This window comes from Anolis carolinensis, chromosome 1 (genome assembly GCF_035594765.1).
Source record: "Anolis carolinensis isolate JA03-04 chromosome 1, rAnoCar3.1.pri, whole genome shotgun sequence".
In the NCBI taxonomy this organism is placed as follows: domain Eukaryota; kingdom Metazoa; phylum Chordata; class Lepidosauria; order Squamata; family Dactyloidae; genus Anolis; species Anolis carolinensis.
The window spans coordinates 342,708,773-342,730,318 of NC_085841.1; the positions used below are offsets into that span (position 1 = coordinate 342,708,773).

The 21,546-nt window shown below is 38.1% G+C and overlaps 2 protein-coding genes across 3 annotated transcripts; both read right to left on the reverse strand.

Moving 5' to 3' along the window:
- Positions 1-256: 256 nt before the first annotated feature.
- LOC100560217 (alpha-1-antitrypsin) lies at positions 257-8,530 on the reverse strand. The gene is made up of 5 exons (XM_003214313.3): positions 8,415-8,530; positions 5,060-5,740; positions 4,179-4,449; positions 3,659-3,806; positions 257-2,511 (listed from the first exon to the last, which is right to left on the reverse strand). The coding sequence occupies exons 2-5, from the start codon at positions 5,721-5,723 to the stop codon at positions 2,308-2,310; spliced, it is 1,287 nt and encodes a 428-aa protein (XP_003214361.1). The 5' UTR covers positions 5,724-5,740; positions 8,415-8,530; the 3' UTR covers positions 257-2,307.
- A 1,240-nt stretch (positions 8,531-9,770) lies between these two features.
- LOC100563314 (alpha-1-antiproteinase) lies at positions 9,771-21,211 on the reverse strand. 2 transcript variants are annotated; one of them, XM_062968430.1, is made up of 5 exons: positions 21,193-21,211; positions 16,300-16,972; positions 14,780-15,050; positions 12,529-12,676; positions 9,771-10,199 (listed from the first exon to the last, which is right to left on the reverse strand). In XM_062968430.1, exons 2-5 carry the CDS (start codon positions 16,964-16,966, stop codon positions 10,002-10,004), a joined length of 1,284 nt encoding a protein of 427 aa, XP_062824500.1. In that variant the 5' UTR covers positions 16,967-16,972; positions 21,193-21,211; the 3' UTR covers positions 9,771-10,001. The 2 variants fall into 2 exon arrangements, with proteins under 2 accessions (XP_062824500.1, XP_016846236.1); XM_016990747.2 differs by lacking the exon at positions 21,193-21,211 and adding an exon at positions 18,505-18,598.
- Between the last annotated feature and the right edge of the window lie 335 nt (positions 21,212-21,546).

The following is a 21,546-nucleotide window of genomic DNA, read 5'->3' on the forward strand; positions in this document are numbered from 1 at the left end:
ATGTGCTGGGAAGATGGAGTTGAAGGTAACAGCAGTGCTGTACTTGCTGCTTCATCCCTTTGTGAGCCATATGAACTCCTTGCGAGGGCCGCATGTGGACCTTGAGCCACATGTTGTGTAGAACTGCTCTATGGTATACTGGGAACAGAAGTAAGATCATTTGATGGTGTTTTGATCATATTTGTGGTTTGAGATTCCACATGCCTGGCTAGGTTGTTTTCAGTCTACTACCAAATAATTATTTTCTGTCAAGCAATTTCAAACACTTCCCATCACCTTTATTGTATGTATGAGCATTAAAGCATGTAATACCTATCATATCATCACAAAATTGACAACAACAATATTTTATTTGTTACATGCTTCTCCTTTTCGGCTCGATGCAGGGCACAACATAGTTAAATATTATATCTATGAAATCACATATTAAAACATAGTTAAAATGCAAATGTAAAAGCAATCATAAAAGTATAATATGTGTATTTTAAAAGCTTATACATATTAAAATATATGGGTTACAAGTTAAAACACAATAAATGTATTATACGCTTATGTCTGGATAGCTATATTGTAGTACTATATATTGTGGTATATATTGTAGGCACTCCAAAAGGTCACCACTTCTGCGCAGAGAATAATTGGTTGTCCTCTCCCATCTTTGGAAGATATATGTGTGTGTGTGTGTGTGTGTGTGTGTGTGTGTGTGTGTGTGTGGCAGACGGTCCAGGGTGACAAAGGCAAGGACAAACAGACTAAGAGGCATCTTTTATCCTGGACCTGTAACTATATTGAATTCCATGGCTTTGCACTGATGTGGCATTAGGGGCTGTGCGGTGGGATGGGAGTGTGGAGGGATGGGTGTGTTGTTTTGTGATGTGTGATGAGGAAAGCATTTAATTTCATTGTTCAAAAAAGCTCAGAACATTCTTGGGGATCCATCTCACTCGGCATATTGGTTTTTTTAAAAAAATATTACCATATGGCAGATGGTACAGGGTCACAAAGTCAAGGACAAACAGACCGAAATATAGTTTTTATCCTAGAGCTGTGACTATGTTGAATTCTGTGGTTTCGCATTGATGTGGCATTGGGGGCTGTGTGGTGGTGGTGGGGTGTAGACGAATGGATGTGTTGTTTTGTGGTGTGTGCCGAGAAAAGCATATAATTTCATTGTGCAATTGCATAATGACAAATAAAGCTATTCTATTCATTTTGTGTGCAAAATTGAGATAGTTTCAACTTTTAAATTTCAGGATAAATGAAATTAACTGAAAACTGAAAACTGAAAAATGCAGAAATTGAGAGATCTATCAATTCCAAAGTATTAGTGTGTGAAAAATCATTGCAAGCTTTGCAAAATCTCTCATTTGCTTTGGGTGGGAAAAAATGTTTTGAATATTTGCAAATACTTGTGTGAAAGAAACAGTCAGTGAAGATTTACCTCCCTGAGAAGGGGGCGGGTTGGATTATACTTTTCCAAAGTGTTTATCTTAATACAGCATGTTAAGTATTGTGAGCTGCTTTACAACCAAAGGGGGAGATTTATCTTTAATATTAAAGTATGCATTTCCATTAGCACTAACAATATTTCACCAAACGCATCTGAAACAAGATCATTGGCTCCTGTTCATTCTTCACAATTTCTTGTTCAAGATGCTAGTCTTTGTATAGTACTTAGTAATATACCAAAGAAGCGGTTAGGCCCCATAAAGGAAGAGAAGTGGGCAAGAGTCTTCCACAGATGTTAGACTACAACTCCTAGCAGCTCTTGTTCATACAGCTGTATCAAGTAATGCTAGGAGTTGCAGTTCTACAATATCTGGAGGGCCACACAATCCTTGTACCTGTGTTTATGATGACATAATAATTAAACTCCAAGATCCAAGGGCTGAATAATGTATGTATGTATGTATATATGTATGTGTATGTTTACATGTGTGTATGCAAATATGCTATTATGTGGAGCTTTTGCAGTCAATCAGTAGCTTAGATCCTATTGCTAGTCTTGACGAAATGGAGCCAATTAGGTTTGCCCACAGATTGACTAATCATTCAAGCATTCAACAATTGATTCAGTGTGCCTGCTTTAGTGGGGACTATCTAACCAGATCCAAATTGGTGTTTTGCCCATCTACAAAGAGGGTTTTTTTTAAGCTGAGAGAGCTAAGATATTTTCAGCAGAAATATGGTGTAATGGAAACATACATAGAGATGGCTTATCTTGGAATGATTGGCTGTTTGCTTTATACCAACCAACAAACAAACTTTATTACGGTCCATGACCAGCACAAAGTGTTAGCTTTATATTCATTTTTCAGTTGGGTTCACAACTTTCCCAAAGAATAGAATACTGTTTGTCATTTTATCACAAATGAGAAACAGGAAAGGTTTGTCACATTTGAAGACAGTTGGAGGAGGACTGGAAAAAGACATGCGTACAAACTGTATCACGGTAACCGCTGCTGCCTCTGTTCCAGACTCGTGAACATCCACCACAGCCTTATGGATTGCCTGGGAAGAAGGAACAGTAGAATTATTGTCTTCATACCATATGGAGAAAAGCAGAGGGACTTCTCATGAGGGACTTCTCATGATTACCCTGTGTCTTCTTGCCTTAATGTGAAGTTGTCTCACTTTAAGCAAAGTTGAGACACTCCAGAGTTTGCAGGAAATTCTGTAGTAGCAGCTATAGTCCAATCTTCTGTCCACACAAACAATGCGCCGTCACCCTTTCCCTGCACTGATCAATGCAGGGGGAAGGAATGACCCATAAAATAATAGGATCATAGAGTTGGAAGAAACCCCCAGGGGCCATCCAGCCCAACCCTTTGCCTTGTATGAATATAGAATCAAAAGACCCCCAAAAGATGGCTATCCAGCTTTGCATAAAAGCTTCCAGAGAAGGTAACTCCACCACAATCCAAGGCAGCATATTCCACTGCTGAACACCTTTTACTGTCAGGAAGTTATTTCTGATATTTAGGTGGAATTCTTATTCCTGCAATTCGAATTCATTGCTCCATGCCCTAGTCTCCAGAGCAGTAGAAAAAAAGCCTGCCCCCCTTTTCAAATATTTTAAAATGGCTATCATGTCCCCTCTCAGCTTTCTTTTCTCCAAGCTAAACACATCCAGCTCCCTAAGATAGGTTTGGTTTCCAAATCCTTGTTCATTTTGGTCACCCTTCTCTGGCCATGTTCTAGCTTGTCAATGTCCCCACATCGCTGTTTCCCTTTTGGCCATGGAGCACCAAATGAACACTTGGCCATTGCTGATGTCAAAATGAGGTGTCCATACAACCAGCAAGAATGGGGAGAGGCAATATTGCTGACCATATAGGCATCCCACTGAGACATTAGCAGATGTGAGAGGCAAGGACTGGCATTTGCATGGAGCTCTGTGCCTTGTAAGGAGCAGCGCAGTGATATGGAGCGACAGTCCAGCAGGGCCAATGCAGAGATAGGAAGAAACACTGGCAAGTGAAGATGAAATTAGGGAAGCTAAATAAGAAAGAATGAAATGTATGGACTTTGGGGGAGGAGCTGGACACTCATTGTCAGATTGGTACTTGCCTCTAATAGGTTACTTGCTTTCAGGGCTAAAAAGATTTTCAGGAAATGGTATGACAATAATGGACAATAACTCCACCTCTGAACTTACTTTAGAAACTTGCAGATTGCCTTCTTCAACAATTCCAGATAGATCAGCATTTCCATCAAAGACATGTGTCACACCCAGTCTCTGGAACAAGGCTTTGACATCATAGGATTTAGACAGGGAAAATTTTGGAATGTACAAATCTAATTGTCTGATGAAAAGAAAAACATGCAATGTTATTTAGATCTCATCCTACAGTGTAAATGAAATTCTTAATTTCTGAGTTGTATAGGTCTCATGTGCTTCTTGCTTATCTAATATTTAACTAATTCAGCCTATGATACTGAGGATGACACCATAATAACAGCAGAAATACGGAGGGTAAGGGCTGGCAAAACATTCATGTGCTGGGACCTTTGTCCCATACCCTCAATTTTTTAGGCGAGAGCTTTTAACACAATTAATTATGTGGAATTGGAGTCCATTAATAATGGAAACGCAGCACTTCCTAAACTGTCTTTAATGCTATAAGAATCAATAACATAGCAACAGCATTTCAGAACAGCATACAGAAAAGGCTTACTTGTATTCCAAGGCTTTTGCCCATTTGTACAGATGTCCTTTTACCAAACTATCCTCCACTTGCTGCATTTTCCCTTCATCTGGAAGAATGAAGAATGCTGAAGCACCTCCTTTATATGGGATTTCCACCACTGAGCAAAACAGGTCATCATCATGGAGATATTTGTAATGGCTGCTTTGGAACATCATGTTGACTTTCACTGTTGTGTCTGCATTTACAAAAAAATCTTCTTCTGTGATTGATTGAGTGTTGAAAGGGTGTTCCCAGAATCCTTAGCATGCAAAGGAAAGACAAGGGTTGTTTTTTTTTTGGGTGTTCTATGAAATCCAGTATTCAGATAAATAGATGTGGCATACGAAATCATATAAGTGCAGTAAAAAATAAGACATATTATCCTTAAAAATGAGATCTTAAGGAAACAGACTCTAGACATCAGAATTTTTACTATATCTTAACCTTTAATTTAATTCTGATAGTAAGAACGAGAAAAATACACACATTTGGTTTCCAATGCCAGTCAAAAGAGGCCTGAATTTCTGAATCCAAATTTTGATTTGAGACCTTTCACACCAAATGGGATTATAAGTAAATGGAATTTAGAAATCCGTTTTTTAACTATAGCTTCAACTGTAATCTAATTCTGATAATAAGAATAGCAAAAATATATACATTTGGTTCGCAATGCCAGCCAAGAAAGGCCTGAAGATTTAATTTCTGGATCCAGATTCTGATTTGGACCCAAGTTTGGATCAGGAATCCATTCAAGTTGAATCGTGATCCAAACCATATCTTGTTATCAGCTCATTCTCTTAATATTTATCTTTTGCTGACTGAACATTATTATTGTTTTATTTTTTCTTAGTTATCAATCTGCAGTGTACCTTTAAAGAAGATGTAGTTAAGCAGAACCATTACAGTACTTGGATCCAGTTGATCAACTGCTTGGGGTATTTTCCCGTGGGTTTTGTTCACTACATAATCATTTATCTGTTTTTTAGCAATGGTAGTGTTCCGGAAGTTGGAAGAGAAGCCTTCGGATTCATACAGGGTTTTGGCATCCTCTAAAAACTTAGGCAGAACTTTTAAGGATTCTTCTATGAACAAGGCGTTCCCTATGTTGATTTCTGCTTTGTTCTTTGGACGGTTAAGCATATGGATGAGATGCTGGAAGCCTTCATGTAGCTCCTTCTCTTCCATCTCCGACAGGTTAAAAGCAAGTCCTTTGTGAATCTGAGACTGAGTCTCTGATTTAGCACCAAGGCTGAGCATCGCAAAGGCTGTGGAAATGCTCACTGGAGAGAAAAATACATTTTTTCCAGCCCCGTCAGAAGCAATTTGTCTGTACAATGTAAATGCAAAGTCAGCATTACTAGGGGCAATCTTATGGCACTTTGCTGTCTTATTGTCTTGTTCTTCGTCCAAATGCAGATGTTGATGTTCTGCTGGATTTTCATCTGTCTCCTGGTCATTGTGATGTCCTGGGAGGTGATGGCCGTGGACAACAAGGCCAATTGACAATAAGAAGAGGTAGATGATGTGCTTCATCGTTCTTTGAAATTGTTCTGTTACAATAGATAGATAAATAGAATCACATAGAAGACTTAAGCAAGTTATCAATGTTGACCTATATAAGTCTATATAGGACTAAGAAATAATTGATTAATAGATTTATTTCAATGATACTTACTCCCAAGTAATTGAATTCTAGTCAGTGCACAACATCTGCATACGCTCATTGCTTTAGTTCAGGAGTTACACAACTCTTGTGTAATGAGATGTGTCCAAGAGTGGTGGAGTGTGGTTTAGACAATATCATCGTATGGTTTTAAATCCTACTATCAGCCCCAGTGACCCTACAGTTATTTAATTGGATTTACCCATGTGTTGATTCACGATCCACCAATTTATTTAATCTCCCCATGAAGAATATCAGCACGTGTCCAAAATGAGGAAAGGATATAATCATTAACAACTGAGGGAAGCTGTCACAAATAAGTGCATTTTTGGGTGAACAGTTTTTTTCTCAGTAAACACTTGTGATGTTTTTAGCCAATGGTATTCTGTGGTTTGTGGAATAAATTATTTAAAACCCCACTGAAGAGAACAAGGGTTTATCTGGCTTATTCAGGGAGAGCTTTGCTAGGTCTTACTTTTTTTGGACTCTGAATGCTAGTGCTAGAAATACAACAATGGTTTGGATGTTGGCATTAGTGAAAAATTAACTTTTAACACCATACACTACTACTTCACTATAGACATTCATTCAAACCTATGTTGTATTGAACAGAGACATTATGACATAGTTACATATTTAACTGAATATGATTTTAGGATAATTTTATTGGATTTTATTTTTAATTGGTTTTAGGTATATGTGTTTATAATATTATGTTTTTAATTAGTATGGATGTAAATTCCATAGATACATGTATGTAAATTTTGTGAAAAAGTATTTTTTTTCCTTTTTCTCTCTCTTGCCCCCTCTTCTGCAAGTGTTTGTATTGCACCATATTTTTGTGTATTTAGTAAAACCAGCTCTGTTGAAAACTGAAAACGGTTTCATTGATAGAAGCATAACTACATAAGATCGAATGTATTTGATGGATCCTTAATCTTTGCATCATTCTTTAGAAAAAAACCCATAATAACCTCCACATATGCAGCCTATTTTTTTCTTCCAACAACTGGAAGTTTTGCACAAATTGTATTTACTGCATACGTTGTACAATTTAAGGAAGGTACAGTAAAAAAAGTTATCATTTTTGCATCTAAATCAGTCATGGGCATACCTCGGCCCTTCAGGTGTTTTGAACTTCAACTCCCACAATTCCCAACAGCCTACCAACTGTTAGGAATTGTGGAAGTTGAAGTTCAAAACACCTGGAGGGCCGAAGTTTGCCCATGCCTGATCTAAATCTCTTGTTGTACGTTTGATGCTCATGGTGTAATCTCATGATGGCCAAATTCAAGAAGTTGTGAATCTATATCCCTAATCAGAGGTAGAATGTAGCCCAGTCATTTGAAAGCAGCCAACTAATTCAATTTCTGAACTCTTGTCATTACTTCAAGAAAGAGCATTTTTCATACATAGAAATGCCCTGATATATTAACCATCTCAACTGGTCAGGCATGAACGAAGTACAATGTATGGGCTACCAAGTCCACTTTTGCCAAATCGAGATCTTTTTCTTAAAAATACCTTGAAATGTGCTTAACCTTTCTATGCCTTGTCAGCCTTGTTTGTTTTTTCTTGAGTCCCCCCTGCTGGATCTATTGACTATAACTCCATTATATATGATTATGTTATAGTCAATGAGATCTTCTAAAGTATTTTCAGTGATTATTGGATTTCATTGTCAAATGCTAAATACCTCATTTTACCAAGGCAAATAGTTACCAGTAAATAGTTTCACCTAGGGTTTGTTTTCATTAAGGATCTCTTTTATTCCTTTAGATCAGAAGTTTAATCTGCCCTCTGCCTTGATTTAACATCAGAAGTTTCATCTGTCCTCTGACTACATGAACTATGTTTGATATCAGACTTTGCTGTTTTCTTCTGTACCATCCTTTGTACAACCTGTGAGTGACACTGAGTGCTCCACTGATGTGAGTGAACATTCCTATGCAAAAATAATCTTTGAGATTCTCCATTCCAAATTTTGTGTGATGAATAAAAGAATGGCTAGAACCCCTATTGATGAATTATGCAGCTATGGTCAAATTTACATCTTTGTAGTTCCAGTTTTGGTCATTGAGGATGTTGGAAACATTCACCAATGGCACAGCAGCCAAACCTCCTCCAAAGACCAACCTTAGCTGCCGCAATCCCTTCAAAAGTGAGTGGTCATTTTTTTTAGCTAATACAGAGCAGTAGCAAATAAATGAAATATCATCTACCCATCTTCCTATCTTTAGATACAGAACAATAATGTCATCCTCTAGGGTGTCCAGAGGAAGCCTATGGACTTATGGAGAATGCCAGTAATTGTGCATCCAGCTATAGAGACATAGCTGGATGTTTCTTTGCTTATCCTTCTCTTTCCAGCAGGTAATTTGGCTTTTTGTGATGGCTAAAAGGAATGTCTACTCACATCAGTGGCGCACTCAATAACGCTCACAGGTTGTACAAAGGACGTGGTTGTTCAACCCGTTGGATATGTTTATATGTTTTCCAATCCAGGAACCTGGTCAGTATATCTAGATAGCTCATAAAGAAAGCAATTATATTATACTTACAGAGTTTCAGCAAATTCCTATGGCTCCCAAATAGGAAATACCAGTGTGTGCATTGTCACTTAGATGCCGACTTTAAAGAGTACCCCCTATGAATCATTATAATACTTCCTATTAACCATTAAACAGAGCAAATATGGATTGCACAGGAGGGACAGAAAGTAAACCATGATGCAATGGATATGTTATCCATTGTGCTTATTTTGCATGTTTTGGTAAAAGCACAGTTTTATACCATTTGTCTCTTACGACAGTCTCTTTTGGGTCCCAGTTAAATATTTGACTCAATTTTTTTGTTCTTGGAGGAAGTCTTATTCAAACATTCATTGAGAGATTGCAAGGTTGGCATTATTATAGAAACAGGGCTCTCCCCCATAGTCATCGCATAGCAGGTATGTCTCAGAGGAATACGTGGATCAATTTATATCAACTTCTCTTAATCAGGGGATGACAGTGTTTTGGTGCACGAACGACTTCCATGGCTTGATCAGTCCCATGAAAGTTAAACTCTGCACGGTGGCTGGGTTAGCTTAATCCAGGAGAAATCTCAAATTCTGAGGCAGAACTCAGGTTGCCCTCTGAGCTAGAAGGTGTCCAGACACCTGGACTGGTGCTGAAACAGAACCACCAGCAGCTGTCTTGAAAATAATCTCATGATCTTCAGTTTCAAGTGGCCTAGGGATGCAGGTTGGCTTTGCACTCCTATACCCTCCTCTCATTATTACCAGGCAGGACACCTCAACTGTCTTTTCCAGGGTAGTCACTAGGCCTTTGCCAGGCTACAGTCTCACTAAGGAAGATGGGCAGGGGAGATGAGGGCTTTCTTTCAAGATGGCTCAGGGAGTCCCTATCAGGCCATCAAGTGGGCTTACCTCAACACACAGGACATTGGATGAAGTCCACTTCATTTATCTCTGTAGAACCACCCTAAGTAAGCAATCTAGGATTATAACATAAAATTCACACATATGATTTATGTAGAATAATTCCCATAAAACATTTCTGGATGTGTACATATTGGGTAAAACGTAAACAGAAATAAGTATTCATTTTTTTCCTCTAGCAAGGTGAAAAATATGGGGAAATTATTAAGAGATGTATCTGCAACTGTAGGCCTTCATGCACAGGATGCCTGTCACTCTGCAGCGTCAAAGCTGTGTTTGTCCTAAAAAGAATGTCATATTTTGAATGCCTACTAGCTTATTCTAGTTATCCTTCCCAGCAGTTTTCCTAACTGCATCTCTTGGGATGAATGAGAATTGTACATCCACCTATTTTCGTTGCCCCATGAGGCTTTCATTTCAAAAGAACAATCACTTTATCAGATCTAACCGTGCACCAATGAAGTAATGAACCTCCTTCATGGAAAGAAATGTTTAATAAGTCATATGGTAGTGGACAAAATCAATTTATATGATCATGATCATAACATTTTAAAATCATTCAAACAATGAGTGCTTTGAACTCATTTAAGGTCAAAACAGCTGGATTTAAATCTTATTGAGATTAAGTCCATTTTTTAATTTATGATATAGGATCATTATTTTAAAAAATGTGCCAACTGAAGATCTCTAGCTGATCAGGTGGTGATCATTTTTCAAATGGATTTAGAATTTTCCCTGCAAAGAGGATGGTATGTGTTGCTTTATTAACAATTAGCAAGAGGAAAGGGTGGTTGCATATGATGTAAGTTTCAGGAGGACAACACCTTGCTGTAATCTGTATAGCAGTGGCTGCCCCTGCCACAGTGCCACTCTCATGGATATCCACAACAGCCTTGTGAACAGCCTGTATGGAAATAAAAATATTTTATTGCTTACATATGCAGAAGACACAGGGATGTCCTGATATTTGGCACTCTATCTCTAGTGCCAGGAATAAAATATCTCTATGTTCCATGGAATTATATGTATAAAAAAGGAATCTGTCTATAATGTGGGCTACAATAGCAACCCCTGATGAATATCACCAAAGATCAATGAAGTCCAATAATGATGTGTGTGTGTGCGCCTGCGAGTGTGTGTATGTGTCTATCTATCTATCTATCTATCTATCTATCTATCTATCTATCTATCTATCTATCTATCTATCTATCTTATTTACATTATTATATATAATTATTTAAAAACTATTTTCAGGACAAATTACAAAACAAGCACCATCAGCATTTGTATTTTTATTCCATGAGGATCTCTACACTGATGAGTTTGCCTTAGTCTGGTAGAAAGAACTAGAAGATTAAAACTCTAATAATGACACTGGTGAAGACAATAATGCCAAAACACATTTCGCCTTTGTGTTATTTTTGACGTGTTTATGGTCATTTACCTTTCATAGAATCATAGAATCCTAGAATAGTAGAGTTGGAAGAGACCTCATGGGCCATCCAGTCCAACCCCCTACCAAGAAGCAGGAAATCGCATTCAAAGCACCCCCAACAGATGGCCATCCAGCCTCTGCTTAAAAGCCTCCAAAGAAGGAGCCTCCACCACAGCCCGGGGCAGAGAGTTCCACTGCCGAACAGCCCTCACTGTGAGGAAGTTCTTCCTGATGTTCAGGTGGAATCTCCTTTCCTGTAGTTTCTCTCATTAAAGATCCATGCCCAGTGAACCCTCGTATATTTTGTGTCACTGGTGTTATAAAATCATATGGACTATATCTTTCTTATAGATGGATTATTCATTGTTTGAGATATCCACTAGCAGGTGTCTTATTTGCCCAGTGATAACATGTAAATACATATTGAACATATGTGGACCTATTTCAGATAAATAACTATAGATTTGATTTATTATCGGGCACTTCTCTGGAGCAGTGTACTGCCTTCAGGGCCAATTCATGCTTTCTCACTTGGTTAAGACATTTTAGGAAATAAAATGGCTTTGGAAGTGGAACATACAGCATCTCCCCTGAACTGCCCTACAAAATGCTCTTTATATGCTATTGCTGCCATTGAAGCATGGATAGTATTCCTAAAAGGACAGCTGAAGTTTATGTATCTACAACAAGGTGTCAAGGTACATTTCCTTTTCCACTTGCAGATCTCTGCCTATTCAGGTGAAGAATGGGGTTTTTGAGATGGGAATTTTGCTGCCTGTGAGCTATAAGTCATCCTGGGGCTTTTTTTGTTGGTCCTGGGCCACTGGCAGAGTCTCTGAAATTTTTATCACCACCAATATATAGGCTTTATTTGGCAAAGCATGACAATTTCCTCCTCTGGACTTTGTATTAAAACAAGGCATATCTTCTTCTGTCCCCATGGTGCATAGTAGTTTCTGGTGAGTTGGATTCCAAGGGTTTTTTTTAAAGTTTCAATTCAACTTTGCCCTGTTTTCTGCTTCTATAGGCAAAGTCAGTGGATACTTCAGAATTTGTAAGAAACTTCAGAGTATCCTGCACCTTGGAGGCAGTCTGGACAGCAGGACTTGATCTGAGTCAGCCTAAATCTACTGTTCAAATTGGACACCAGCACCATTGCTCTTCCATGGATAATGCCCATGTCACCGTTGTCAATGCTAGCTGGCGACAGAGCTCAGTGTAAACTCCTAGCCATCAGGGGGACCTTTGCTTACGTCAAAATGGAGTCTCTCCTTCACTAACTAGTAGGAAGAGCATTGCCTGCATGAAGGAGCAGAGATTGAAAGTTCAGAATCCAGGCTTGCTCTGGGACAGATTTACACTGGGCTAAATTGTCCAGTGTACATGAGCCCTTAGATCATTTTTAAAAGGTATTGTACCTTGAAAGATTTGACATATGTCACAGACAGATTGTAACTACAGGCCTGAGCATTGTACAGTCTTGACTTAGTTCTATTTCCAGAGTTCTAGGGAACAGCAAGGTATTATATACTTGAATTGCTAGTGGACACAAACAAGTCATTTATTATTATTTCCACCTTATGACAAGGCTCTGTGATTTTTTTTATCCAAGACTGTGCCAGTAATGCCCATTCATAACTTCATAACTTACTGGGATATAGTCTATCTGAATATATGTGTAGTAATGAAAAGTTGCAGATCCTGCTCCAGATGAAACATTAGATTCCATCACATTATAACTTGCTAAGTTCTTCTTGGTGTTAGTTATACTGATAATTATTCTCAATGCCATACTTACTCTGGAAACCTTCAGATTGGGTTTTCCCGTTATTCCAGACAGGTCAGCATTTTCATTAAAGACATCAGTGATGCCCATTTTTTGCAGCAAATCTTTCACATTGTAAGATGTAGAAAGTGACAGTTTTGGAATGAATAAATGGATTTCTCTGGTTAACAAAGAAAAAACAACATTCTAAATATTAAATTTTTATGTTGTCAATACCTGAGGTTATACACAGTTGAACAGGGGTATGATTAATTGGATAAATTTGTCTCCATCTGCCTGAAATTCTTTGGTAACATCCATTGATATAACCTCTCAGTACACCAGCATACTGTACTGTTTTAGTCACTGATGTAGGAGCCACCTAGTATCTTCTTCCTCAATGAACCTCTCCCACCTAATCATGAAACCATACTTGCTGTGGATGGTGGGTTCTCCCAGCTGCACCACTGCAAACTGGATTCTACCTATCCCCCGTCCACTGATTGGCTTGACAATGGATATGTGTTGGACAAATTACCTTATCTGGACACAGATCGCTATAGGATATATATCTATAGTGGTCTGATTTCTTTGCTTGAAGAAAATGGAAACAGTAGCATGATACAATTGTGAACATTAGGCAGGATGAAATAAAGGCCAATAATTGATTAGCACAAATAACTGTGTTTTGAGAAAAATAGAAAGACAAGTAGAGGTGATGGCATTATCTATATGAAGTAAAGGTCAGGCAACAAGAAACAATTATCTATATTCTGCATTGTCGGCTTATTTAGGAATGACTAATTATGTCTTCTAGACTGAGCCCCAACAAACCTACTTTTAACAGCCAGTAGTTGTACTAAAAGGTGTAGGTCTATTTTATTTGCTATCGAACATCAGAATGGCATTTTCATCACCTCCCACCAGTGAGCAAGTAGTGATTAGTTTAATTTAATTTACTTTTAAAGATATTTTTCTAGTTGAAATCCAGTACTCAGTTGCATCCCTACATCTTGGATCCCATTGGTCTGCATGAGTTTGCACACCAATTGTAATATGTATGTATGTTTATTTGAACATCCCAAAATATTGTGGAGGAATTATTCTTGGGGGTAATTATTTTTAAAAACACGATCCTTGAACCGAAAGCATGTCCTTATGCAGAAGAAGCCCATTTTATTTTGTATAGAAAATAGTGTTTTGTTTTTTTGGCATTGAAAATCCCTATATTTTCTTCTCCACAGAATGATTCCTTCCCAAGATTTTGGGTTTCAAATGCCAAAGAAAAATTGCAAACAAACAAACAAATAAATAAGTAAATAAATAATATTATTCTTCTTCTTAACAAGGTTTCCTTGACCTGTGAATGAACAATTACAAGAATCAGTTAGCAAGTATGGATATGTAACAGAGTTACAGATCCATAACTGCTCAATTCAGTCATAACTCTGCCACTTTTGTGCCAACTGTAAATGCCTCACCAGCTTTGCCTTAATAGCCATCAGCTATATCAAGCAATGGAGGTCTGTTCATCTGGCAATTTGGGTAAAGGAGGTGGATGTTTCCAGCTTCTTCCCAGCAGCAAGTGAGGGTAAGACAATAATAAGCAAGGTCCTTGTTGCAATTCTTTGTCACATTCTCACTTGCCAGGGGCTAGAAATTTCATATTCCATACACTGCAATGGCTAGCTGAACAGATCTCTTTTTCCCAATGCAGCTGCTGGCTGTTAAGGTTGGCTGGTGGGGGGGCATGAGGCCAGGAAATATTACCGAGTTCATGAGTTATGTGTGGGGTTTTTTTGTTCTGTTTGTTTCATTTGTTGTTACACTTATTTCCTGGAATACAACGAAGACTCTTAAAAATATTTCATCACTGTATGGAAATTTATGATATTCAGAGAATATCCAGTTAACATGCAACAAAAATAGATAGAAGTTTGATTAATTAAAAACAATTGAAAAGTGCTGAAGATGTAACTTGTCAGTTGGGTGCCATACTTCCTTTAGGGACATGTTTATAAACTGTATTTGCAGTTGTGTTTTTCAGTTTACTTCTGTTTTAATAGCTGATTTTAATAGCTTTAAGTCCCCTTTGGGGTGAGAAGGGTGGGGTATACATGCAGTAAATAAATAAATTTGCTGCTTTAAGAATAGTTTTCTTATATTTAATATTGTTATTAATAATTTTGAATCTAGTTTTTGGGATGCAAAATAATCCAGCAAACAAAAGTTTAATGAATATAAAGAAAAGAGCCGCACTGAACACACTGATAAGAAGACTCACCTAAGTGTTAAGGATGTTTGCCATTTAGCCAGAGTTTCACTTGATAAGGCACTCTCGACTTGCTTCATTTTCCCTTGGTCTGGCAGAATGAAAAATGCAGAAGCATCTCCTTTATATGGGACTTCCACCACCCAGCAAGACAGATTGTGGTCGTAGAGAAAATTGAAAAAGTCTTGTCGATACATCATAAAGACTTTCACAGTGGTGTTTGCATCTGGAAAAAAGTCTGCTTCTCTAGTATTGTAAGGATCAAAAGGTTTTTCCCAGTGAGCTTTGAGGGATAGAGAAATGTCACAGGTTAGTGTGAATATTAATGATCAAAAAGGAAAATTTGTATCTATGATATTTATGAGTTTATATATGCCAGTCCAAGAAACATACAATGGTACATTATTTAAAAGAATCCCGATCTAGTAAAATGAGCTGTGGAAATTTCTTTGGAAATATAAAACAAGATGGCAACAGCACTAGTAGTTAAAACAGATGAACACTGGTTAAGACATTAATAATAATAATAATCATCATCATCATCATCATTATAATAATAACAACAACAACTTTATATATGCCGCCTCCATCTCCCCAACGGGGACTCGGAGCGGCTCACATTGGGCCAAACACAGCAAATCGCATAACATCAGAAAATCAACAGTTAAGACAACAAGCATCACATTAAAAAACTAATTAAACAGATCATATTTTAAATATATATATATTATGTATATGGGACTACAATTTACATCCTGCAAGAAACATTCCTGATATCATGGTCTTTAAAATAAATTAAATTAAAATACTGGGCACATCAACCAGCAAAGACTGAAAATTGTCTGTTCCTTCTCCTTTTAAAAATGTAAACTTTGTGATGCTACTCTTCCAATTTAATTCTGATATACAGTATTCTGTTACAAGCTGACATTCTTCCTTTCATTCATTTGGATCCTCATTGAGAGCCTGTTTACATTAGTCACATATCTCACATATCCAAAGTTATTCCTGGGCATCCAGACAACATCCAGCAACTTCTGGTCTCTAATATGAGATAAATTTGGCTATCCTAATTTTACCCCACATTAAGAAAAGCTTCAGGGTGTGTGTAAATGGCTGGGCTCATTTTGATTCCAGTTAGAGGATATCAAGACAGTTGGGCCAGTTCCTAACCAGAACCGGTGGCAGTCATTCTTCTAGGAATGCCCAGGAACATTGTAGGTGAGTGTTGCAGCTGGGACAGTTGTGACATGGGAGGTGAAGAGAGTCCTGAAGGGTGGTTGTTCAGTGGTGCCAAACCATGTTCAGTGTGGCTGGGCAATCAGGATTCCCTGCTGCTTCCGAGACAGTTCAGGGAGTCCAAATTGGGTCAACATGTGGGGCCAATCCAACGTCTGGGATACAAGATGGATTCTACATTACTAATCAGTATAGAAGGGGCCTAGATAAAGAGATCTAGAAAAACAGCTTTAATTGTCTAGATTCCTGAGTGTTTCACCAGATTCAAATAATTTATTTTGTTTTCAACGTACCTTTGAAGAAAATATAGTTTATAAGAATCATTGCAGTCAGTGCATCCAGATTTTCCACTGCCTGGGCTATTTTCCCATGAGTTTTGGTTTGCACATACTCATTTATTTGCTTTTCAGCTGCTGTGGAATTGCTGAAGTTTGAAGAAAACCCTTCAGCAGCATATAAACTTTTAATGTCCTCCAGAAACTTTGGCAGTATTTTCAGTGTTTCATTCATGAACATGGCATTCCCTATCTCCACTTGTGCTTTGTTATTTGGGTTGCTAAGCGTGTGGATAAGCTGATGGAATCCTTTGTGGATCTCATTCTTCTCAATCTCAGACAGATTAAAAGCAAGACCTTCATAAATCTGGTTTTGGGTTTCAGATCTGGCACCCAGAACTAGCATAGCGAAAGCTGTGGAGATACTGAAGGGAGAGAAGAAAATATTTTTGGCAGCTGTGTTGGATGCTATGTGCCTGTAGAATCTGAATGCAAAATCAGCATTATTGGGAGCTATCTTTTCATAATATGTAGTCTTCTTTCCTTGTTCTTCTTCCAGGGGAGAATCTTGATCTTCAAATATGATTTTATCTCCATGACCATCTGGACCAATGTTGTCTCTTGGATGGTGTTGACAACAGACTTGAAGAACAATAAGCAACCAGGAAAGGTAAATGGGCTTCATTGAGGTCTGTGAAAACAAAACAAAAAACCTTAAAGAGCAAGGTTTTATTCTCAAGTGAAGTTACAATGAAAGAGACTTACAATTATAATTAACTACAAATAAAAAGGTTCCCCTTGACATTAAGTCTAGTTGTCTCCGACTCTGGGAGGTGGTGCTCATCTCAATTTCTAAGCTGAAGAGCCGGAGTTGTCTGTAGACGCATGGGGTGCTATTACCTTCCAGAAGCAATACCTATTGATCTACTCACATTTGCATGTTTTTTGAACTGCTAGGTTGGCAGAAGCTGAGCCTAATAGCGGGAGCTCACCCTACTCCCCGGATTTGAACCACTGACCTTTCAGGCAGCAAGTTCAGCAGCTCAACAGTTTAACCCTCTGTGCCACCAGAGGGCATAGTATGAGTAATTATATTGCTGGGCCAAAGCTAACAAAATGAATTTCAACAAGGAGAAATAAAGGATACTACCCTTGGGCAGAAAAAAATGAATTGCAGAGATATTGAATGGATAACACGTGGTTTGACAACAGTACATTTGGATGGCCATTTGTCAGGGGTGCTGTGATGGTGCTTTTCCTGCGTGGCAAGGGGTTGAACTGGATGGCCCTTGTAGTTTCTTCTAACTCCATATTTTATCATTTTTATTATTCTTGCCTCTCCTCCCTATTTGAGCCCCACAGCTCACTGCAGTGGACTTTCTGTTTATTACATAGCTTTGAGTATCTACACTTATAACTGATCATAAATGTACATTATGGTGCTTGCCAAACTTAGTTAACGAATGATACTATTCAGCAAAATTGGTTGAAATAACTGAATGAACTTGCAACCACCAAATATCTTGCTTCCTGTGATAGGCAGTGCAGGTCAGCCCCTTTCTCCTCAAGAAACCCAAAGCAGTTATAAAAAAATCATCCTTAGTCCACAAAGGCAACTAGCCATTTGGGTGTTCTTTAAAACATGCTGATGCTATATGTACAGACTCTCTGCACACAAGTGGGAATCCTAACTGTCTGGAAAGTCTCCATGTGGGCAAAGGGCCCTCTCATCACACCTCTTGCTCTCTGTGTGAGCACAGTGATGGCATGAGGGATAGAGCAATCTAACCTGTTATCCTCCTCACATGTCACATCAAAAGGAACAGAAGTCTAGGATTTTTTTTTTACTAAAATAAAGAAAAAAATTAGAAAGAAACCCAATGAAGTGTAGAGCCAAAAGTATAGATACAGGGGAGGCAAAATGCAGGAAGACTGCCCACACTTGGATATTTTCTTCAGTCCACAAATTTCTAGCATTGCAGATGGTGGGACTCCAAAACTAATTAATAATTTGAATTCTTCTGTTTGTTATGTTCACATTCCCTTGATAACTTTACCTGCCCCATTTTCTTTCGCTGCTTAAACTGTATTTCTAAATATTCAGTTACTATAATGAGAGGAGTGAGAGAAATCATTAGGGAGGTGTGTTGGGGGAATGGAACGAAGTTTGCGAGGACCCAAGAAAAACTGAAACAGGTAAATAAAAACGTAGATCATACTTACAGATGCTCTAAAAGAATCTTATAGTATCGCACTGGTCTATGCTACTCCGTGCTTAGTTGTTTTTGTGTTAGACTTATATAGCACCAAATGGTTAATATTAATCATTAAGCAGAACAAATATAGGTTATCGAGGGGGACAGAGGGCACAATGTGTTGCAATGGATGTGTAACCTATCCCTGCACTCAAGGCCATCAATAGTCAAGGTAAGCAAGAAATCATTTGTATAGGATTTCAGTTTCATGATTTCAAACAGTGGGGCTCTGCCTCCAAGCATTCACAGATGAAAATAGGGTCATCCTTGTGAATGCCCAATGGACCAGGTTTATATGTATCATATTAAAAGTATCTCCAAAGAATCTAGGGAACAATGAAATAGCTGTTGTACTCATTATCAGAAAACCTAAGCCAAGGATGCGCTGAAATATTGGATAGTGTGTTTCTCCTATTTTATGGGTAGATAAGCATCATATTAGAGGAAGAGAAGAGTATATGAAACTGTAATTTCTCTGAGAGATCACTCTTTCTAACCAAAGATAAAGCTACCCAATTTGGCTCCCAACACTATATTTCTGAAATTTAAAATCTTCCCCTGACGTTCCCAAAATGTTCTGCCACTTCCAATAGGTCTTGTGTGGTAAACCAGTTTAATGATGGGTTTGATAATCACAAAAGAGGTTGGAAGGGAAGACAGTAGGTTCAGAGTGGTAGCAGCTGGCTGCTAGAAAAAAGTGAGCCTGTGCCATCCTCTGGAACATGGACCAATAGTATTCCTCATCTTGACATGTACAAGGTATTCCTCCCTACTACACAAATGGTTCATAGTCTAACAGAGCAATACAATCCAAAAGTGGATAGGATTCAGGGCTACTTGAACAAGGAATTCCTCTTAAAACATGAATGTTGTAATTTTATGTTTTGCATTTTGTTTTGTATGGCACCACTGGGTGCTATTTTGTAAGCTGCCCCAAGTCCCTGTGGGAGATGGTGAAAGGGTATAAAGAAAGATTATTATTATAATTATATTATTACTTGCTAGATTGGATGGGAAGTTATTTAGTCATAGCTCCCAGAATACCTCTCAATACTGAACAGGTCTGCTGTGAGTTACAATCCAAGAGTATTTGGAGGGCCACACAATTCCCACACTTGTGCTGGATGATTTCCCTTACATCTGTGTGCATGTGTGCAAAAATTGAAAGTGGAATGGGACATTGAAAGGCCTTTGCTATTTGAATCCATCACAAATGTGTGCTTCTAAACATGACCCACCACTTTGATGTAGTGTCTACAAAAGCAAGCGTAGTCTTTAGATGTATTACCAAAAGTAAATTGATCAGATCACAGATCTTACACTCAGTTCAACTCTATTTTCACACTGTTCAAGACTCATTTGAAATACTATGTTGACATGAGCTTTAGATTCATCATCCTGTGAAATTCTTGTAAGGAATAGTTGAAAAGATTGGGTATGTTTAGTCCGAAAAAAACAATTAAGGTGACACATGATAGCAGAAAAGGAGGTGTGTCTTCTTTTGTTTCAGTAGGCATCTCCAGAAAGAATACATGGAATACGTGGAAACTGCAGAGAAATAGACTGTCTGGATATGGGGAGAAGCAATTTCCCAGCGGATCAAACTAACTTGGGATATACTGCCAGGTGTTCCTTCCCTGAAAACTGGAAAGCCACCTGCCAAGCATACTTTTGGGGCCTACTGCACTTCATATATAGCACCATGTAGCATATTGGACTCAACTGTGTATTTCTCATTTACATATTAAATTAGCATATGTGCAACAGTCATCCCTCTATATATGCAATTTCAACTTTTGGAGATCTTATTACTATATTTATTAAAATGCAAGTTTTATTTTTTGTTAACATTTTCTTCCTTGGAATTTTAGGTCCTCTAGTGTCACTCTACAATCAACTCCCGTCAGTCATACTGGAGGACCTAGATATTTATAGAGAGAACACCTCACTAGCAACATCTAGGTCTTCCAGTGTGATTCTGTGTTCTGCTCCCAGTAGATGTTGACCATAGAGTTGTGCTAGAAGATCTGAGAATTTCAGAGAAGTGTTATCTCAGGCCAAAATAAGAGAGTAATCATTTTAACCATTTCTGTGTCCCTAACCCCAGAAAATGTAGAGGACTGACTTGTTACTGATTTTTTTCTGGCACGAATAATGTGGGAACTGATCAAGATTGGGAGCATTGAGGATCTTTGCCCTTTCTGGTGGTCCATATCAGAATGGTGAGCTCACACATAACATTTGTATTGGAAGACAAGGAATGGAAACCTTCTTTTGAGTATAACTAGCAAATGTGTTCACCCCAATTCTGTGGATATACAGAATTCCACCCCATATACATTTAAGAGGTTCGCTTTCTTTGGACATTTCAGAACTATATCTCAAATATTGTGGTAAAATATTGATTTATTGGTTTGTAAGTTTAGATTTTAGCTTGATGTCATCCTATGTGGAGATTCTGGACGAAAAAGCTTATACTTTGATGACCTATTAAAGTTCTGTGGTCCCTGAAATGAAGCATTCATTACTTTAATGTACACATTGGTTATCTTTCACAAATTACAAATCCATACAGGCAACATCACAAGTTCTGATAATACAATCTGCGTGGCACTAGTTTAGGACATATTTCATGCTATCAGTATTCGGTACTTACCTAAAGTACCTGATTTGTGCATCAAGCATTCTGTTAAGTAAATGGAAGCTATTAATTTATTCCACCAAAATAGAGCAGTGAATATTGACTTGAATGCATAAACAAAGGCAGAGCAGAACTATGTACAAGTTATGCTTGGAGGGGTCTTATATCTTTCTATTGAAGAGCCATAGACCACTCTCACCATCTAGGATGAAAGGACAGGTTAGAATATGAATGGGGAAAGTACAGCTGTTGCAGTTCTGTTTTAGAGACTCCCAAATGTCCCTTTAACCCCACTAGAATTCCCCAAAAAATGTCAGTTGAAGAATCAGCAAGTGAACACTAAAAATTGAGAAAAACACACCACAAAAT